Source organism: Cylas formicarius, unplaced genomic scaffold (assembly GCF_029955315.1).
Source record: "Cylas formicarius isolate icCylForm1 unplaced genomic scaffold, icCylForm1.1 PGA_scaffold_9__14_contigs__length_23061073, whole genome shotgun sequence".
In the NCBI taxonomy this organism is placed as follows: domain Eukaryota; kingdom Metazoa; phylum Arthropoda; class Insecta; order Coleoptera; family Brentidae; genus Cylas; species Cylas formicarius.
In genome coordinates this window covers 15,723,533-15,745,678 of record NW_026844365.1, presented here as the reverse complement: position 1 = coordinate 15,745,678, position 22,146 = coordinate 15,723,533, and the positions used below count along the sequence as shown (strand labels likewise).

The window sequence follows — 22,146 nt, the reverse complement described above, 5'->3', positions numbered from 1 at the left end:
GGTGCATTTTCGCAAAACAACACGAGTATATTCACTGACATGACCGTCAGAATTAATAAACGTCAAAATTCAAACCGTGCGGTAAAATCTCCGAAAACATCCGATTGCTCCCAAACCCGTGCAGTGAAATCCCGGAAATGTTCGAAGTGGCTCGGATCCGTGGGCAACGAGTGACGTTTCCCGCACGCTAGATCGGTGCGTAATGAGGTATTTTACAGACGGGAGTAAAGAAAAAGTGAAGAACACGTAACAAAGATCACAAAAACTAAAGTCAATAATTATTGTTCATTAATATTTCAAATGTTTTCGTGTCCGCCCCGTTTCAGCAAAAAAGGCATACTCTTTAATATAACAGCATACATTTATTTATTTTGAACATTGTTTTTTTCATTTATTAATTGCTAAAATAAAACGATCTCTGTGCGGTGGTGTTCTTTTGTAGTTTTGATTAGTTACTTTTGGTGCTTATTCAATAACTATCACTGTGTATCTGTAAGATGGTTTATAATGTTGTTTGCAATAATTACATACGTTATCCGTAACTCAGTGAGCATGTAAAAACCAAACTGCCTCCATGCCTCTAGGTGAAAATCCTCTGTGTGTCTAAGTAATATATAGGGGTTAATTACGTTAATTACGGCACTTTATGAACAATACTAAATAAAATAAATAAATAATACAAAAATCACATAAGTGGTTCAAATTTTCGAATTTTATTTTGTTATGAGATAAATTAGATAAGAAAGATAATAGCGTTTTCTATTATTATAGCTAGGTTAACTTCGATACTTTCGGTTTCAGGAAATAGTATGGACGTAGGCATAGGCGTGTCGGGGATGACGTACAAACCCGCGCGGTCCTTCACGTCTCCCCGGCCCGAGAATCTCTTCCAGGAAGACATCGACGACCTGGTGAAGCCCCTCCACTCGACCACGCCGCGACCCAAGGACGGAATGGCGCCCATCAAAATGGAACCCATGACGGAATGCCGCGGCGAATAAGACCCGGCAACAAACTACCGCTTCGAACACGTCATGTGATAAATAAATTGGTTAGTTAAAAAAAAAAAACGGAAAGAAGAAAACCTCCCTTTCGGTTATTTTTTTCCATTTTTGTGTTATTTTCGCGAACTGTTACGGGAAAAAATTGACAAATTTTACTGTAAGGTGTGATATTTCGGACACGACTTTTATGCGTGGTTATTCAGGCTGTACAAGGTCTTCAAAAAGTTTTAGGTCGGGGAAGTGTGAAGTCCGATTGTGATAACTTTTAAAAATTATTTTTCTGCTATACCGATTGTCCCAAAAGTGTTAAAAGTATCAAACTTGTATTTTTTAAAAGTACATTTTTTTATTCTACGAGTAAATGTTTTAAATAATTTAAAGCTTGTCAATATGTCACTTAATATTTTATACCTCGAAACTAAACAAGATTCATACAGGCTGGGTCAAAATTTATTTTAATCTAACAATTTTAGTTGGCATATTCATTTTAACCGAATGTCACTTTTCTGTATTCTTACATTCTTTTAAATTGCCTTAAGCTCTTAAGCTTATTGAAGTATAATTTAGGTATTTTCTCTCTGATACTTCAATTTTATTTAAAAAAATAACACGGATAATAATAATTATACGGTAGATTTTTAAAAATTTTACTTCAAAACCAACTGAAAGTAAAATAAAAATTTAGACACATATATTCTTCTTATTGGCAACTCTGAACGAGATTTGCGAACGTACAGTGTTAAAAGCGTGTCTAATACGTATTTTCATATTAGAATCTGGTGTAGTTGTAAGAATGTTGTAAACAATTCTTTTTATGTTTCCCCATAAAAAGAAATCTATCTGGCGGTGTTAGGTCTAGGATCGGAGGGCCAGTTTTAATTTTCAATCTACCTTTTTCAAAATTGTAAAATGACACTCAAAAATTGCTTCATGATACAGGAAGTTTAAAAACCGAAATTAGAGTTAGCTATCAGACTATTCGACTATTCGATAGGTAATCGACACTATTGGCAAGATAATATTTGGGATATAAGACATGATCTATTAGTACACTGTACTACAACTTTCGTTCACAAAATTTAAATTCTTCCGTGTATTTGATAAATTAAAATTGGATTACATTGCGACAAAACTGAAATTATTTAAAAAACCTTAACATTTAGGCAACAAAAACCTTTTTGAAATACAAAACAAAACAATAACTTTTTTATCATACTTTTTTTTTAATTAATACTAGTAAAAGTTTTTCTTCAAAACTGGCCTTTAATAATTAAAAGGCGTACAAAAATTTGCATGTTAAATATATTTTTAACACTTTTGGGAGTAGCTGTATGGTATGAAGGTCATTTTAAAAAGTAACCATAAAGGGACTTCAAATATCCAGGAGGTAAAACTTTTTTTACATGTATAACGGGAATAACCTTTAATTTAAAAAATAAAATAGAAAAAATATTTTATCTAGGAAGCCAAAGTATTTCGGCCAGTTCTATTTTAAAAGACTGTTGTGTATATTTGTATGCTAATGTTCCAAATTCAAAATTCGAATCGGACGTTTTATTATCGACTGTAAGTAGTAAGGTTGCGGTTGCGTTGTTTCATTTTTTTTTTTTCAATTTATCGGCGAAATGTGAAAAGTGCTAGCAATACTCCGCCGTCACATTCCCAAAGACAATCTGCCACTAGAGTCCTTTTTTTTTTCAAAACTACCCCCGCCGGCGGTTTTGTGACTCCCCGCGATATTTTTTTGCATTAGGATACAAACGAAAACCGTTGTCACAGCAAAGACGTTGTAACTTTGTTTATTTTTCTGTGCAATACCCGACGGACTATTCCTATTTTGTTTTTAGTTTAACATAAGAGTTTGTAACTTATTTTTAGTATGGTCAGTGATCCGCAGTATTTATGTAGCAGCACTGGCTGTCGGTCAGTTTTTTATTTTTATTTATTTACGACATACGTTTCGGTAACTTGTCAGGAAGAAGAGGAAGGCGTGTCTCGAATCAAACGTCGACGATTTTATGCGAAAGTTTGGGGAAAACACTGCGAAATCCTTATTATAATTCTTTATTGAATTCATTCTAACGGTATCTAAATGGTCTGTTTCAAAATTTCGAGTCAATCCAACTGCTTTCATAATTCGACCAAGATTCTGACAGCACATATTTCTACAAATAAACGTACGCGTGAAAGACACTTAAATCACTTAATATATTTTGACCCAAAAAATCTTTCAAAATGCGTGTTAAAAGGATTAGTTTGCACCAGTGAGGTCCGTGTGGCATGCGCGATGAATTTTTTGCTACGCCAGTGTTTTTCGTACATATGAAAATTGTGCTTAACATAGCGGTTTAATTCGGAGCAACATCGATCGAAACTCGACTATCTTGACGGCAGGTTTATTTTAGAACAGTAATAAATGAACTCTCAACTTCCAAACACCCGATGACATTTGAAAGATTTCGGTGAAATCTTCTACAAGTTTGCATGATTTCCAATTAAAAATGCTTAACTGAATATTTTTCTTATCATTACTGGTAAAATAATTCTAGATATTCAACATTTTTTTGTAGAACATGCCAAGTTTTATATTATTCGAAGAAAAGACGAAATACTTTTTACTGGAAAAGACTTTAAACTTTTTAACTCTGCATAAACAGATTTTTGGAATATAATGTATTTTTCGAGAAGTCAAAAAAAAAAAATTGGCTAAGCTTGTCATAATTTTGTTCAATTACAAGTAAGGGGAACATCAGCAGAGAATAAAAACGTTACCAAAAATTATTCTATTATTATTATTATTGTTTGCTTATAATGTTTTTTTTTGTTTCACTATCTTTCTTTTTTACTGGCAAACAAAAATTTAAGTATTTTGTACTAGTTTAAAATGAATTGGTCAGTTTTGGTCAAATTCTAGGAATCTGAAAACCTGTGTACTCGCAGTGGTTGCTCTAAAATTGTTTCGCATCTTTTTTTTACACTTTGCACGTCTGACGTGCTGTGTAAAGGAACCAGTTAACTTTCGTGTACATAGCGACGTTAATCAAAACAATTTCGAATCTTTAAAATCCATGCCGGAGAACTCGTGTTTTTTTTTAAGCTTCCTCTACTTCGAAAACCGATAAAGCTAAGAATTCTTTCGTGGTCAACATTTTTGCATTGCCAAATGTATAATATGTTAAAAGGAAAAACCAATTATTACGTAGTATGGACTAAAAATAGTGACTCCTAGGTGTTGTGCATGTACAAAAAAAAATAAAATAAACGAGAGTGTGTTTAGTGCTCGCGGTATTAACTTATGAAAGACTTGTATAATTTATTTACAATGCTGACGAGAACATATTACATATAACGTAAGCCCATAGTTTATATATATATACGATATGTTAAAAGCGACATCTACATTTTGTTTGTCAAAAGTAGCTGACAATTTCGAGATAACCATAAAAATTTTGCTCGTATTTAAAGGCCCTTCCCTCCGAACAAAATTTTATGGTTCTTGTACGCGTGAGAGTTGACCCCGGATGACGTTATATTAAAATATTTGCGCCTTGCGTTATTCATTAAAAAGGTGATACAAAATTTAGAAAGTCTTCGTTATATTAAGGTATACAATATGGACGGCGCGAAAAACTACCACACTAATTCCACCACCGCTGCAAAACTGTTTCGCTAACGGCGGTTATAAATGAATATTTTTGTGATTCGTTTTAGGGTTTAGGAATATGAAAATAATGTACAAAATTTATATAAAATCATTGTAAATGTAGAGAGGAAATATATTAAATTAAAATTATTCAGAATGCCTTCCTGCCGACTCGGGGTTTGCCATTTGGTTTATCGGTTTTAGTGCTACTCGTGATAATGTATATTTTTCGAAAAAAAGTGGCCTTTGCAAGTTAAACATTTATGTTGGTAAGAGTGTTTAGTGCTAGTCTGGGACTCTTTTTGGTAAACGTTCTAATATGTAAACCCGTGGCTAGTACTTATATTTGTCTTTTAGTAAAACGGGACGAGTATAAATATTCGCTGCTCTATTTATAATTCACTATAATGGGTGTTCCAAATTCGACCCCCGCCGTTGGGATCTTGGAAAAGATAAGACAAGACATACAGGGCTTCTCAAAAAGGACAACATTTGATTTTACTTTGCCAGTTTTCTGACGTGTCGTTTTTCTTCATAAGTATATTTTTCATATTTAAAGTGATTCTAGGAAGAAAAGCTAAACGAACCTCTTGATTTTTGAGGTATATATTTTTTATACTAATTTTTTCTATTGAAACATTCATTAGTACACCTACGTGGATATCACTGGAGAAAGTTGTTTATTTTTCGTCACGTCTTCAGGTATAGTACCAAATTTCAACAAAAATCTCATATAACAATTGTTAAAAAAATGGTTTTTTTTTTGGTTGAATTTGCTCCAAAAATGAGAACTCCAAAAATCATTTTACTTGTTAGAAAAAGCCTACCATTTTTTTCATCAAAACTGTTCAGTACAAATCTCGTACGAATGTAAAACCATAAAAAACTTCGTAATGATTAAAATATGTACACAGAATGAAAAGAAAATTCTGATAAAGTCATTTTTTCTTTAAAATTTTAAAACCCTGTGGCTTAATACTTAAGAGGTTTAGGATATATGTTGATATTACCTTTTATTAAAGTCAAAGTTCTTTAATATTAATCATTTAAAATAGATAATAAAAACAGCCTAATCAAATCTAAAAAAATACAATATGGCGGTCATTAGAAAATTAAAATTATTTGTATGTCTCTTCTTAATTTAAAAATATATCCTATCCTATATGCCTGGATTTACCCTAGTTTAAGCTACAGTTTCTGAGAACCCAATAGTAAGAGTCGAATTTGAAACGGCCGGTATAGTTTGACAACTAGGCTTAAATGTGTTCAAAAAATAATGTAGTAAGTGCCTTCCAAAATTTGACCACTCACGTCATCTATTTTATACAAAAAAATTGATATTTGGACAAGTTACGCGTTAAAACGTTTCCGTTGGGACTTTTGATTTAGAAAAATGGTACGACCCCGTTCGGCATGTTCTTTTTCATATCTCCCCTGTATAATATATTTAACTTTATATACTTAAAAGTACTAACATTAAGCGAAAAACAAGTGATGTACGATTGGCATTTTTAGGCTACTTATTCACCACCATGAAAAAAATCAGGACAAAGCTTTATTTTAATGTATACTATATTTAAAAAAAAATAACTATAGTTCGATGTTAGTTGAAATATGACATATACCTAGCGTTTACCTAAAAAAAAATACGATAGCGTCTATAGTATGCAATATTATTAAAAAGGAACAAAGTTTGTGCTACTCATTAGAGACAGTCTGATTATATGATGCAAATGTCTACCACTTATTTATATGCATTTATGTACTAAGTGTCTTAAAGCGCATCTCGTCAAATTTGATTGCATTGTCAACGACAACTGTGTTGTTCAAATGTTACTTCATTTATAAACGCTTAAAAACTAAAAACTGATCAGTTTCTTTTAAGACACTGTGTATACATTGATATGTGCATTTATTTTCTTATTACCCTCGTCTATTCGTTGGTTACTGTTGAACCTTGCTCCTGATCAAGTTAATTTCTTCTTCTTTACCTTGATTGTGCACATATGATTTTATTGTCTGTATGGTATAATATTTAAATAAATTGTAAAATATAAAAATTTAAATTGGTTTTTTATTTCCCTCCCTAATAGTTTATTATTACAAAAAAAAAATATAAAAGACCAGTGGATACAATGTTGGAAAAAACACTTTGAGAGTGAACAGTCAACTTTGTCGACAGGATATCTGACCCTAAATTTCTGTAATAAACAATTAGGTATAGATAGTAGATAGAGTAATTTATAGCTTAAACTATACCTAATAAAACCGGAGGGTACACCACAGAGGAAAGAAATTCCTCCTATAATTACATGGAATTCCTCTGGAATATTCAAGATGTTCTCCGAGATGTTCTTGGACACTTAAATTATTCAATCAAAATTTTACTCGATACTTTGTAGTGCAGATATTTGCAGTGTTTAGTTTTAGTTATCACATTGTTTATCTTGAATACATTCTTGATATATGAATAAACATTCATCAACATACACACTAACCAACCCTAACTATTAAATTAGAGAAAATATGCACAGAAATGTTATTGCCTCTAAAAATACGGAGCTATTAATGAACAGGATAATTAAGGTAATTTAAAGTTATGAAAATATTGTTTGGAGAAGTCAAAAAGTATATTTTTGGTAACGCTTTCGCAATTTTTGCTTGGTAGAATTAAATCTTTCAATTTTATGATTTTAACTATACATTAAGATTGAATTATAACACATACAGGTTTTTTAGATGAAATTATCTTAATATTTGAAGTAAATTAGCTTTAAACTTAGCTTTGAATAGCTTTGAAACAAGGACGCCATCTATAGACGAGAGGAAATAAATTTGAATATAATTTAATTTCGCAAACCATCATTAAACATTGCAGCTACAATATTTTCTGGACAACCTGGAATGTACCTCGAAATTGCAGAACTACTGGTGACGAAATTAGGGAGTTAATTTAGTTTATTTAGTTTAGAAACCAAGAAAAAAAAAACATTTTCTGAGTTCGTTAAGAGGTTTACGATATATGTTGATATTACCTTTTATTAAAGTCAAAGTTCTTTAATATTAATCATTTAAAATAGATAATAAAAACCGCCTAATCAAATCTAAAAAAATACAATATGGCGGTCATTAGAAAATTGAAATTATTTGTATGCCTCTTCTTAATTTAAAAATATATCCAGTGTTTAGTTTTAGTTATTACATTGTTTATTTTAAATACATTCTTGATATATGAATAAACATTCATCAACATACGCACTAACCAACCCTAACTATTAAATTAGAGAAAATATGCACAGAAATGTTATTGCAACTAAAAATACGGAGCTATTAATGAACAGGATAATTAAGGTAATTTAAAGTTATGAAAATATTGTTTGGAGAAGCCAAAAAGTATATTTTTGGTAACGCTTCCATTTTTGCTTGGTAGAATTAAATCATTCAATTTTATGATTTTAACTATACATTAAGATTGAATTATAACACATACAGGTTTTTTAGATCAAATCATCTTAATATTTGAAGTAAATTAGCTTTAAACTTAGCTTTGAAGAGCTTGGACACAAGGACGCCATCTATAGACGAGAGGAAGTAAATTTGAATATAATTTAATTTCGCAAACCATCATTAAACATTGCAGCTACAATATTTTCTGGACAACCTGGAATGTACCTTGAAATTGCAGGACTACTGGTGACGAAATTAGTGAGTTAATTTAGTTTATTTAGAAACCAAGAAAAAAAAACATTTTCTGAGTTCGTTACTTGCACTACACTGCACTACACAGAAAAAGTTATTCAGATTTTAGTATTGCATGTCGACCATTACGCTCTGTTACATAATAGAGTAAAAAAGCAAAGTTAACAGAGAGACTTACCTTTTGCATGGAAAACCAGCCGCTTCACTCAAAACGCACAAATCACTAATTTTTTACCTAGAACTAACATCCCCAAGTACAGAGAGGCGTCAGGTGAAACTAAGTAATGTCCTTAAAGCAAGATTTGACCGTTTATGCACAAGCTTGTTTTCTAAGTGCAATATCATTTTAAAATATTGGTTACGTTGCTACTAGCTTAGTCCTGTTCTGTTTGAGTTATACGACAATATGTTATTTTAGTTATCAGATGTTACCTTTAATTCATTTTCAACAGAAAATGGATATTAAAATGTCATTTTCGCCAGGCACGCTTCTCTTGTACTTGTCGATACCTATGCCGGGTCTCACCGAATCTCGAGAGTCAAAGGAAGAAGGGAAGTCGGTTATTTAACACTAAACACGCGTGCGCTTGTGCGGTGATTACCATACAAATTTGAGTTTATTTTTTTAATGTTAATTACCGAGAAATTAAAACAATAATCCATTTTCTTTTTTTATAAATTTTGCTTCACTACACAGAACAATCTAGTCAGGTTTTAGTATTGCATTACGCTCTATTACGAAATAGATACTTAAACCTTGAATTTTGAGAGTAAAAAAGCATAGCCATGCAAACTATATATGTAGATACAAAGTGAAACTTACCTTTTACGTGGGACACATGCCGTTTTACACAAATCACTATCTCCAATAATAGCTGACAGTTTATGGAATTAATTGAATTGTAACAATAATATTTTTAAATGTTTGTTGTTGTTCTGTATGAAATATAAGGTAACATATTGTTTTAGCCAGCAGATGGTACCTTTAATTCATTTTCAACAGAAACTAGTAATTTTTTTCCTGTTTTCACCAAACACGCTTCACTTCTACACGGCCTACTTTTCAGTACCTATGCCGGGTCTCACCGAATCTCAATAGTCACAGACAGAAAGGAAGTCAGTTATTTAGTCCGGGTGTGCGGTAGTATGGTGATTGCATTGATTCGAATACTGTGTCGATATAGATTCGAAGACTGATTCATTTCATTGAAAATCAATCAGTATTCATGAGTTTAAATGAGTAATGAGTAACGTTTGATTTATGATTTGCGAAGTAGAAACCTTTATTAATGCTAAAAAAAAGTAACTTTAAAATTTATCGATTTATTTGATCACTTTAATAATACTGGTTTTTCTAGCAACAATTCCAAATAAAGATGTACAACAGTTTTTATTTGCCCGAGAACGCTCCAAGGCGAGCTCTAATTAAACTGCTGAAAATTATATTCATTCTAAGCATCAGATCCAGGCAATCTCATGGTGGAGGGTGTTTCAAAAAGATATTCTTCGGTCATCCAAAAATAATAAAAAAGTTCCGATATGGACTCCTTCTTGAGATACAGAGTAAAACAAAAACTATATATAAGATACAATTTTTAATCCAAATTAAAATTAAATAATTCACTATAAAAACTATAATTAGACATTTCAAAATTTAAACAGAGCAAACAAGGACAAGCAGATATTATTTTTAGATGGCCTATAGCAAAATTCACCCTTTTTTTTTTAAAGCAAGACGAATCAATTATTCTACACGTCGTTTTAAAAATGTGAGAAAACTATGGCGCAAATAATTTTTTTACGCTGCTCTACCGTAATCAACATTTAACTTTTAAATAAAGGCAATGCGTACACGCGAGTATTTGGGAATGATGATAGTAAACAGTAACTAGATTTTTTTGTAGTTACGTTCGGCAATCTACAAGCAACTTAAAGGAAAAAAATTGCAATACTGCTCAACAATGTTATTTAAGCCATCCGTTTTTTATGATATTTGTGTGCGATATCTTTCCTAAAATATTTTTAAAGTTTGTTTTTAGAAACTGGCTTTTATTATGTTCTTTTTTTCAAACAAATTTCTTTTGGTAGAAGTTTTCCATTTTTCAGAAATTTGGTTTTTTATGGTCATCAGTACCATTCACTTCGCAAGTTCGCTTTATTATCGCTTTGTAAACAAAATACAGAGTGCTTACTTTCACTGTTGGCCATAAATTATACTCCTCAAATTTTCGTTACTCGAATAACGCAGGCAATTGATTATTTACAAAAATATCCTCTTAAATCGGAGATCAGACTACTTGCATTCATTCATACTCTAATTTAAAGCGAACGCGATTTAGTCCACGGACAACACGCTGTCCAAACTCCATCGATTCCTGGGGGCGAGTTTTGGACCACCCAGGTAACTGATCGGGTTGTCGAACTTTCTAAAATGTTCCCCAACTAATACTGGCTTGGTGTTGGTGGTGATCGTCAGGGGTTTTGGGGACGTAGCCTCGTCCACGGAAACCGGAGTTTGCGATTCTGGTCGAGACATGTCGTCCGTCTCGCCATCTGCCCGACACAATTGGAATGTATCACCTTTAAAAGGATTTTATCAACGAAACCACACTTACCCTCTCGAAGTTCGTTTTGGGTCGGTGGTGCAGCGTCGTCACCATTGGGGATTATCTAAAGATCAAGGATTAACGCCCTATTTACACCAAAAAAACGCCAGATTTCTTAACCGCTCCTCTTTATTCCAGTCCACCGATCGACAAACAATGAAAAGCACAAATGAAATTCTATAGTCTTTATCACAATACGCGTTTGGTCTTTTTTGGGAAAGCCTCAATGAATTGCGAATGATGATTCCCCCCTCCCAGCATCAGAAAAGAAAACGTAGACGTTACGTTTTCTTTTCTGATGGTTTTAGTCACGGTGTGGCGATTGATGACGTCGTTAGGCCGCGCTTTCCACGCTACTCGTCTCGTCGATCATGAATGGCAACGTTGTGGACAAGGGATTGCTATTTGGGGGAGGCATTCTTCTCGGTGGCGGAGTGTGACACCCGACCTAGTTCGAAAAACAAGTCGGATGTTATTTCGGGTGGCTTCGCTAACCCACGTCATGCCCATGCTAAAGAGATTGCCGAAGCATTTCGGGAAATGCAAACGAAGAAGAAAAAAATTGGTCACTCGGTACAACCAAAAATTAGGTTTTTATAGTTGCAGAAGAACTAGCAAATCTGGTCACCCATTGCGAAATTATTTCTGAAATATATAAGTGCTCCAAGAAAAGCACAACAATTTCAATGTTCACAAAAAATAAAAGAAATGGCAGCATTACATAAAAAAAAACCGACAATACTAACTGACCAGAATGGTAGAATTATCATAGAACTGGAAGAAAAGTTGAGAACATGGAGTCAATACATAATAGGACTTTTCAACGATGTTAGAGATATTAACAGAACAGAAATAGAACAATATAAAAATGGACTAGAAATAACTAGAGAATAGCTCATCTATAAAGACCATAAAAAATGGAAAAGCTGCAGGACTGGATGAGTTACCCAATGAAATTATCAACTTGATAAGAGAGGAAAACATAGATAATCTAACAGATCTATATAACACCATATACAGGACAGTTATTATCAGTTGATATTAATGCTCATCCGTATTCCAAAAAAATATAATGCAAGACAAGGAACAAGAGAAGTACTCTTTGCCTTGAACGTTATTGCCCAACGGCATATGGATATGAATCGAGAACTCTCTCTATTTGATTGATTACAACAAAGCCTTCGACAAGGTCCTACACGAACAACTGATAACAATTCTTAAAAAAAAAAATTTAGACACCAGAGATATAAAAATCATCACATATCTTTATTTTAATCAGAGAGCGATGGTGAAAGTGGAAGAAAGTAGCACAGAAAAAACAGAAATCTGCTGTGGTGTGAGACAGGGGTGCGTGCTATCTCCGATGCTGTTTAACCTTTACTCAGAGAAAATAATGAAACTAGCATTAGAAGATTAGACGAAGTGTATTGTAATTAACGGAGTTCCCATCAACAACATAAGATACTGTGCTGTTGGCTAACAATTCAAACGATTTACAGAAACTGCTACATAAAGTCAATATATGGAGTATATAAGAAGTATATAAGAAGAAAAAATTAATGATAATATAAAAAACAGTACCATCACAAACACCAAATTCTTATAAACAATCAATACATAGAAAAAGTTGAAACTTAGACACAGTTATAAATAGTGATAATGACTGTTCTGTAAAAATCAAAACCAGCATAGGACTGACGAGAACAACGTTTATGAAAATGAAAGGAGTATTTTGTTACAGCGACCTCAGCTGGGATTTAAAGACGAGGATGTGTTCTCAGTGCTGTAATATGGTGCGGAGAACTCTGAAGAAATTGCCAACCTTCGTAACGAAGAAGAAATAACAAAGACGGTGGAAGATTAGACTTGAGTCAGAGGAAACAAATTGATAAGTGCGATGATCCTATCCTGCGTAATCGTATTGTGGCCATAAGCTGCGTTGTTTGCTCCAATATGACCAGGGGAGGGCGGCATTCTGGACGGCCGCTCTAGAGGCTTTACGTCTTAGGTCTTTACGACATGCTCTATTTTTAGCTTAAGCAGCTATGACCATGCGTTAGTGTGATCCAAGATATTTCCTGCCAAGGCTTTTTAAACACATCAATGTCACTTCTCCGAATAAAGGTAGTACTGGAAACACTCGAACTTACATCATTTGAGAAAAATAGAAAGAGTGAAATTTAGGGGTTAATAAAATACATATCTTGCCTCAGTTTCGATATCAATACGTCATCAGACTGGAATGTGACAATTTTGGAGTGCAATCGATTGAAACTTCTATTGTCAGGCTTTTCGTGCGTAAAATAACTTTCGAATGCGAATGCAAATGCGTTGAATGGAAGCATGAAGTAACATCTCAAAGCTACACACACTGAGGCTCTATAGCAAAAAACAATTTCCCACTGCGCTCAAAAGTAACTTACGTTTCCAAATCGGAAAATATGTCTCTAATTGAACTCTCAATTGTGTTCCGCTTACTTGAAGGTTATGCCGAAAATAAATATCATAATTATGTGGATACTGGTGTATAAATTTTTTCAGCATATACAGACATTCTCAATAGTTTCCTTTGATGTATACGCAATTTACAAATAAATAAATAAAAAATTCGGAGACCTTTTATGGCAAGCGATTCTAAGCAAGTAATAAGGCTTTTCAATCCAATTGTGTAAATTTTAAAATAAACTCAGGAAGGCTTCAAACTTCCAATTAAAAAGAAAATGTCGGCTATTTTGACAGCAATTTTCGTTAATATTTATGAAAAAAATTAATAAATAATTTAATACAGTGTACGGTTTAAACTGAAATGAGTTCCAAGTTATCACCTGATGGTTTCGATAAACATATACAAGAATTCTATGGTTTAAAATGGAAACACTTTTCCGGTTATCTCAGCATGCGGCACGTACTGCGGGAAATTGATTTTCAAATTCGATCAGCAACGCTCACATGCACGATCACGACCTCCATTGATTCTTACCAATGATTTCCTATCCGGATTATAGAGCGTCACTTCGCTTATAGAGCTCAGAGGAGCCATGCGCGCGACATTCCCGTTACTTACTGGCTTCGGTGCATCCTCCTCGGCATCGTCCTCTTCCGCTACCTCCGCCATCGGAGTCAGCATTTCCGACGTCTCGTCGGGTGTATCCCACGTCAATTCGCTTGCACTATCTGCAATACAACGGTCATTCCGATTAAGACGCATGGTGATGGTCGAAGGGTTCAAGCTAATTTAGTAATTGAACTGAGGTAGCTTTTACTCTAAAAGGGAACAAAAACTGTTAGAAAATATCATTAATGAGTAAAATTTTTCTTTGGTGATACAGATACGTGCATGACATTTCTTTGCGATCCTACTTGAATCATATTATATAAAGACGGAACTGGATAACTGTTTAAACGTTTTGGACTTAAATATAACTAAATTACAAAACAAATTAGATTTTTGCTTTTAATACAAACTCTAAAACACGGACAGATTAATACATAATAATTCACATACACAATAGTGAACTCTGTCCATCCTAATGATACATTAATAATAAACGTAGGAGAACCTAGCAAGAAAGTTTCGAAATATCTTTCTAAATTTAGTTTCAAGAAATTTTTAAAAAACAATAAAACTAAATCACGAAAAATTCAAAAATCAGGAGTCTACAAGTTATAATGTGGACCATGTCCCAAATTTATATAGGACAAACAGTTAGAATTATTATGCATTTAAGAACCACATTTATTTAAATTCAGAAATATACAAGATGATGGAGATTAGCAAAATGACCTATTCGAATTTTTTACTTAATGACAAACAGGCTTTGAATGGGTCTTTCTTGTTAAATTTCAATTCAAAACCGTACAATAATGGTAACTAAGAATCTGTTGCTACCTGGTTTGTATTTGATAATGTCATGATGTTGCAGAAACAGCTGTCCTAAACCAATAAAAACTAATGAAAATCTGAACATTTAAGTTCTAATTTAATCATAATTTAGTAATGCCTAATCTATTTGGAGAAACTTGGCATTGCAATAGTATATCATGAAACAAACGGCATTTGGCTCACGAGTTTTAATTAACAAGTGATTTAAAAAGTTTACGGAACGTGTTGCATACTATACTTTTTTAACGACCGTTAGTTTTTGCGTACATTTTCGCAAAACAACAGAAATACATTCACTGACGTGACCCTCAGAATAAAGAAACCTCAAAATACCTCGAAATATCTCCGAAAACAACCGATTGCTCCCAAACCCGCCCCGAAGTGACTCGCATTCGTGGGAAACGAAACTGACGTGCTAAAGTGACCGTTCCCGCTAGCTAGATCCGTGTGTAATTAGGTATTTTACAGGCGGGAGTAGAAAAAATAATTTTGATGCCAAGCGTGTTTAGAATATGATCAAAAGATCCCAAGTAAAGGGTTGGCTTAAAAGTGGATAACTAACTGATGCCAAACTCATAGGGAAAATGCATAATCAGGACAAAATAGAAGTTGGTTATATGGCCACCAACGTTCGTTCAAATAAAATGTCACCATACTTGACTAACTGACAACGAGCTATATTTAGTCCTTGTTCCGCCTAAAAGACAACTGCTGTATTCTAGTGACGGTACTACCATAAAGTTGATTGAGGTCTTATTCAACAAATTGTAGCTGGTGAAAATTCAGCACTAACTGTTAGGCCCAACCCGGAAACCATCCTTGAATATTACCTATAACTTGTTATCTTTAATCTGGACGGTGATTTATTTAAATAATTCAATTCGATTGAACCATTTCTACTGCAACACTATCTACATATTTGATAAGATACGAACGTTGAGCACAAATTATCACTCACTTTAGATAGCGGAAATTTTTGCATAAAATTATTGAGCAATAAATATTATGAAAATGCCTTAAGGTCAGGAACAATCAGCCGTTGAAAAATACATAAAAAGAGGAAAAAGAAAGTAATACAGCCAGCTGCTTTCAGAAAAGGGGGCTAGGTCAGCCAGTTCCTCCCACCAACCAAATTGTAAAGTAGATGTAGGTCAGGATCCGATGATTGTTAATCACTTGAATGAAGGATCACCATTTTTTTGTTTTGTTGTCATGGCTGTTAGCTAATAGACATTAATACAGAAAATTAATATGTTTAAAAAAATCATTTTTCGATATTTTTGTGACACTCTGTAGTTGGTGCCGGGTGGTTCACTACGGAGAAAAAGGGACATTGAAAAATAATCAGTAAAAAAAAATATTTAAATTCAGACATAATGCTACTCTAGGCATAGATATCCCCTACCATTTACAAAACATAAATCTTTATGAGATCAGTACCAAATCTATGTGCACCACATATAATGTTCAAAGGCTGATCATGTTCTTGTCATAATATTATAGCCGTTTTATTATTATTATAGTTATGAAATGTTATCAGCCATCAAAAACTCACCTCTGAAACTTATCCGTTTCTGTTTTTCGCGACGACTGTCAGCTCGCTTGAGAGGTTTAGAAGGATCTTCAGCGGGTTCCACCTCCTTGGTACCGTTCACCACATTCCCGTTGGATTTTTCCAACGGGATCCAACCCGGAGGTTTGGTGTGGTTATTGTCGTGATCGACAGGCTGCAAAAAAAAAACAGTCTACACCAGCGTCGTCCGAAAATAGAGGCGACTCTTACGGGTTTATTATTGTCTTGCAGCAGCAACGCGGCCTGTTGCTTGGAAAGCAATATGCTCGCGTCAGTCTCGTACTCTTTTCTGCGCTTGTATCGTTTTTTCGTGCGGTACACATCGTAGATGATGCAGACCAACACCAGCAGGAAAAAGGACGCCAAAATTATAACCACCAGTTGACTGGTGCCGTCTTCTTCGATAGAATCGGCAGAGTATATGGACGTGTATAGTATGCGTTGGGGAGCGTCTTGAACCCACGTTTTGTCCTTCCCCTACGAGAATTGTGGATTTTGAGAAACATTAGCACCGATATAATGAGGTTTTTCATTTCAAACAACAAATTATACATGCCAGAGCAAAAATGGCAAAATGCAAATAAGCTTAAACGTTTTCAGACTATACCAGGTGAAAGTTGTTATTTTTTTGTTTATTCTTATTTATTGTTTATCGGAAATTACATTTCTACAACCAGAAATCAGCATCAGACATTACATAAGCCTAAAAAAAACAAAATAGTAAACTAATAGGGATCTATCAGCACGTGATTTAAAATCTACTGATACAAATTGTAGGTTAATTTTTTTCAAATTTTCAAATTGTTAAGTGTACGGACAAACATACGGAGCAAATCTGATCAGGTTTAATAAAGTAAGCGCGGTCTTAATTGTGCGATAATTCTTAAAATGGACGTTGGCAATTCCCAATTTAAATAGCTGAGTGGTAGATCAGAAGATGCAAAGCCGTAGTAAAAATTAGTGTAGTGTAAACCGGCTGCTTTAAAAAGTTTTGTTTCAAAACATTCTAAAATGTCATCCTCTCGTTCAGATAGCTGAGGCAAGATTTAAAGGTTTTGTAATTTAATTGTGAAGAACCTGTAACAATAATCTTTTTAAAAGGTTGGTCTGTACTCGCTCAAGTATGTCGGTATAGCGTATGCCCCAAACTGAAAGACATCCGGAAAAATGTTTCATATTTTTCTTCCCAAGAGTTTACTCGGTTTGGAAACTATTGTGTCTGCGATTCGCCCTCGATGACACCTGCATTGATATCGAACATTTTAGCTATCCTTGGCTTTAATTTTTACTGTCGTCACTTCATAAAGTAGGATTCAATAGGTTAACATCCTTCAAGAAGAAAACTGTACAACGATATTATTGCAAAACAAAGGTTCAATATGAAACGAAAAGGTTTTATGATCCAGCCCGAAATAAGTTTTATTGCCTCTAAGGGGTACGCTCGAAATAATAAGATTTTATGATTCCGAGTGAAACGCGAAGCCCCAAAACAAGGACAAACCAATTCATCTATACATACACAACAACTTATAATCATTTAATTCTAGGTAATATATAAAGAGCGATAAATTCTAGTTAAACAGGTATGGTGGGTTCATAGATATAAGATAGAGATTGAATGGGATTATCCAAGGGTGGTCATTAACATACAAGGCAACAAGATTATTACCTTAAGTTTCGGAATTTAAATTCAGGTAAAATTGTGGTCCGTAATAGAAAATAATAAATAATAATCTTGTTGCATTGTATGTTAATGACCATTCGAAAGCATTTGTTCACTTTCTTATATCTATGAACAGACCGAAAGGTAACCAATGTTTGGTAACACTTTTATAACGTTAGGTAATTAATCATTGATGGATGAATTACGATGTTTTTCGTTTACTCAATCGTTTAATTTTGAGCCTAGTTACTTTGTGTTGTAAAAGTGGTAAAGTCTGTTATAAGAAAGTGACTAAACTGATACGAATTAAGGAAAGACCCGGGCAAGCGTAAGAATAAAATATGGCCGAACAGGCCCGTAATTTGCTTTGAATTTAATTATTTGGGTGTTTGTTAGGAAAGATACTCAACAATTTAAATCCAAAATAAAATTACAAATAATTTTTATTACCTACTTAATATACTTCAAATTATTCACATAATATATCAGTATCACTATCGCTATCATCTAATTATTATTTGTTTTATATTATTTGCAATATGGATATACGACTGTTTTGCTTTTTCTCTATGTTTAACAGAATTTGCCCAACTTTGTGGAGAGAGTTAAAAACTTCGCATTCTATAAGTTTGAGGACATTGGAATTAACACGGGTAAAAACATTGTTACGACGAATGGCAGATTTCAGTTGATGCCAAACATGTTCAATGGGATTAAATATACAGTGGTAAGGCCTTAAAACTGTATGCCCTAGATCTTTTGCATAACTATCACAGACGTATTCCTTTGATAGGTTCAAACTTTGTAGAACCTCAATTAAATGCTTTTTGGTATAATCTTCGTGAAAATAAATGTCGTTATTATAAATGTAGTTTTGGATTGTTGCTTTTGTGTCACATGAGGAATGGGTTTTAGTCAAGTGTCTACTGTGATAACTTGCATTGTCCATTACAGTTACGCTATTAGGAGGAATGTTTGGAACTAGTTTGTTTTTAAACCAACGTTTAAATAAATAAGCGGTGGTGTCTTGCTGGCAGGCCAGAGAAGAATCTTTAATATTTTTCGCAGACATAGAAATTCCATTTGCAATCCAACCATCTTTAGAGCCAGCATGCAAAATAGTTATTCTTTTACCTCTTTTTGATGGCGCGTTTGTTTTACACTTATCAGTTGAGTCAACCCAATCCAGGTTTCATCCAAGTAAATAATTGGCCTTCGTTGATCTCTATAAATCCTAATTTTTTCTAGATATTCCAGTCGCCACTTCCGAATTCTAAAAGATTTCCTTAAAACTTGCCTTTTGCCAATTTTTTTAAATCTAAAACCCATGTGTTGAATACACTTCCATAAGGTAGTTCTGCCACATATAACACCGGTTTAATCTTTTTCAAGCCTCCTAATTAAGATATCTAATGTAGACACGCTTTGTTCCTCGTATAACTGCTAAATTTTACTCTGCATTATATCATGATCACTTTCATCTACACTCGAGAAAATGACAGCATCGCTTCTTTTTTTCCTCGCTGAAATGGGATTATTCACAATTTTCCATACAGTTGATATTGGAATTTTCGTCAATGTAGCCGTTTTTTGTAAAGATGCTTGCTTGCTGGTACCACGTTCAATGAGAGTCGAATAAACATTGTTTATAAGTTCCTTAGTCTCAATAGAATAGTGTTTTCTACATTTGGGCAGGAGCATCTCCTGAGATACACTAGACTCGCACATATTTTGCATAATTCGCACACGATTCAACACACGCTGTATTACACACGAAATAAGAATGATTTATAATAAACTTAAACTAAGTAGTAACCAAACCAAAGAATATTAAACACAGATAGGTATAAAATTATTTTCTATTACGGACCACAATTTTACCTGAATTTAAATTCCGAAACTTTAGGTAATCTTGTTGCATTGTATGTTAATGACCACCCTTGGATAATCCCATTCAAAAGCAATTGGTCATTTTCTTATATCTATGAACAGACCATACCAAATATCGGTTTTTAATTATGTCACCCTAGTTTATACATACTTAGAATTAATTATTAAAGATTTTCTGTGTACATGAATTTTGTTAGTTATATTTAAAAAGTTACAGTACTAATGAAGCATGTCACTCTGCTTACGTGAAAGTTTTTGTAAACAACTTTCGAAGGAATAATGAGCTAAGCCTAAACTAATTTCTAAATAGAAGAGACAGGTGCATTAGAAATAGGTAATAATGAAGGAAACGGAAAAAGACGTTATAATTGCAGCCTCCATTTTTTTTTTTAAATAAGCTAATGTACACAGTAAAACTATTTACTGCATATTTATTAATTAAAAGCTGCCCGGTACGAAAAACACGTTTTATATAAACTCTCTTATGTGCAGTCATATACGTTGCAGTCGAATATTTCTCTTAGAAAATCCCTACCTCCGCCTAACAGTTTTAAAATAAGGTAGTACTGTAGTACAGACCTGGATGGTTTAATTTGCCGCTCAGCAGTCTTTGGATCCATTTTTAAAATAACGAGATAGATCGTTTTCGAAGAAATAAAAGAAAAGCACATATTGTTATTATAATTTATTTAAAACAAAGCATTATATACACAAAATTCAGTACAATTACCTCGTCGAGCAAATCAAAACTATAACCTAAATATATATTAATACAACTTATGTTCACTATTACACTACTATTTACAAAAGCATTTTATAAATAATACAATTCAGACAAAAAAACACGAAATAAACGATACTAGTTGAATTTAAATTCGATAAGGATTGCATCTTCTATCAGTCTTCCTGCGAATTGGGCCAACACGCTTCTTCTCGTTCTTCTTCTCCTTGTTCTCGTCCAGCAGATGCATCTTTCTAGTAACCTCGACCTTCTTCTGAACGTTTCTGCCAAATATCCTCGATACATCTTCGCGTGTAACCATCGTCGTCGATTTGGTTAAAATATCGAATCTTTCCTGCGTCTCCATCTTCTTTGCAGCAGCAACAGTCTTCTTCAGATGCGGATCCCCACGGCAAACTTCTTCCCACAGTTTACAACACCTCACTGCGACCAACAGCGACACTGGATCTAATAGTCGCAAAATCATGCACCACATCTCGATAGGCAACGTCGGGAACGGTTCCTCCAAGAAATTCACAAACGGCAACAGCTTGTACATTCTGGCGACTTGACTCGGCGATTGTCAAAATCAAACTGAGGTAGGTCGGATCAGTGCTGCTATTTAAACTAGAGCCGTAGGCACTTAACCGTGGATCGGCTTTGCTCTTTATACCAGCGCTGAGGTCTCTCGACCGTAACGCGTTTTTCCGTTACCAGTCAACTGTGAAGTCGACTCAGCTATTGTCACTGCGCGTATCATCACGAACTGTTTTACTACGGCAGTGCTAGCGTTATATCCGAACGTGGATAATAGTTTTGCAAATAAAAACGTAATACAGCGAATTTTGTACCAAAGGGGCTTAGTGATTAAGGAGTCCCAACGATCTTCAACAAAAGCGATTTTGGACTATAAATGTTCTCGTGCTAATTTATTGAACGAGCATAGCATATCTACTGACAGCGTCCAAAAATTTGGAAACCCAATTCCATGTATATTTCGCTAATTTAATAATATTTTCTGTTAAGAATCATATACAGACTCTGCTTAGCAAAATTTATATAACATTTTTTTTAGTTATTAACATAAAATTCAAAAACCCAAGAAATTACATATTTTAATATCATCTTAACATTCGATAAGATTGTCGAATATTCATAGTTTTACAACTGGAACCCAATATACAGGGTGTCTCACGTTGTCGATCTGTTATGGGAAAACGATAACTATACAAAATTTGAACATTTGATTGCTGCGGGCAAGCTGTTCTAAATTATTTTAGATTGATTGAACGTTGAAACTTATCAATATTCTCAATGTTATAACCTAATATAGTGATAATTTTTATTGGTAAATAAGATCGTATTATAAAAATTGGTGGTTTCTATTTGATACAAATATTTTCCCCAGTTTTTTCAATCCCTAGTTAATTACTAACTAAATTTATTTTCAACAGCCTACAGTTA

General features: G+C 33.7%; 2 protein-coding genes across 5 annotated transcripts in view; one reads left to right on the top strand and one right to left on the bottom strand.

Moving 5' to 3' along the window:
- Window positions 1–6,664, top strand: part of LOC132707056 (protein bric-a-brac 1-like) — a 491,329-nt gene extending 484,665 nt beyond the window's left edge. For all 4 annotated transcript variants that reach the window (XM_060678705.1, XM_060678703.1, XM_060678702.1 and 1 more), the window contains one exon: window positions 802–6,664. In XM_060678705.1, the coding sequence (XP_060534688.1) occupies window positions 802–1,001 (200 nt within the window). In that variant the 3' untranslated portion in view covers window positions 1,002–6,664. The remainder of the gene's footprint in view (window positions 1–801) is intronic.
- Window positions 6,665–9,670: 3,006 nt separating this feature from the next.
- The window catches only part of LOC132707116 (axotactin), a 52,387-nt gene continuing 39,911 nt past the window's right edge, over window positions 9,671–22,146 (bottom strand). The window contains exons 20-24 of the mRNA XM_060678809.1: window positions 16,619–16,885; window positions 16,391–16,562; window positions 13,933–14,126; window positions 10,962–11,016; window positions 9,671–10,899 (exon numbers count right to left, since the gene is read on the bottom strand). Of these exons, the coding sequence (XP_060534792.1) occupies window positions 10,682–10,899; window positions 10,962–11,016; window positions 13,933–14,126; window positions 16,391–16,562; window positions 16,619–16,885 (906 nt within the window). The 3' untranslated portion in view covers window positions 9,671–10,681. The remainder of the gene's footprint in view (window positions 10,900–10,961; window positions 11,017–13,932; window positions 14,127–16,390; window positions 16,563–16,618; window positions 16,886–22,146) is intronic.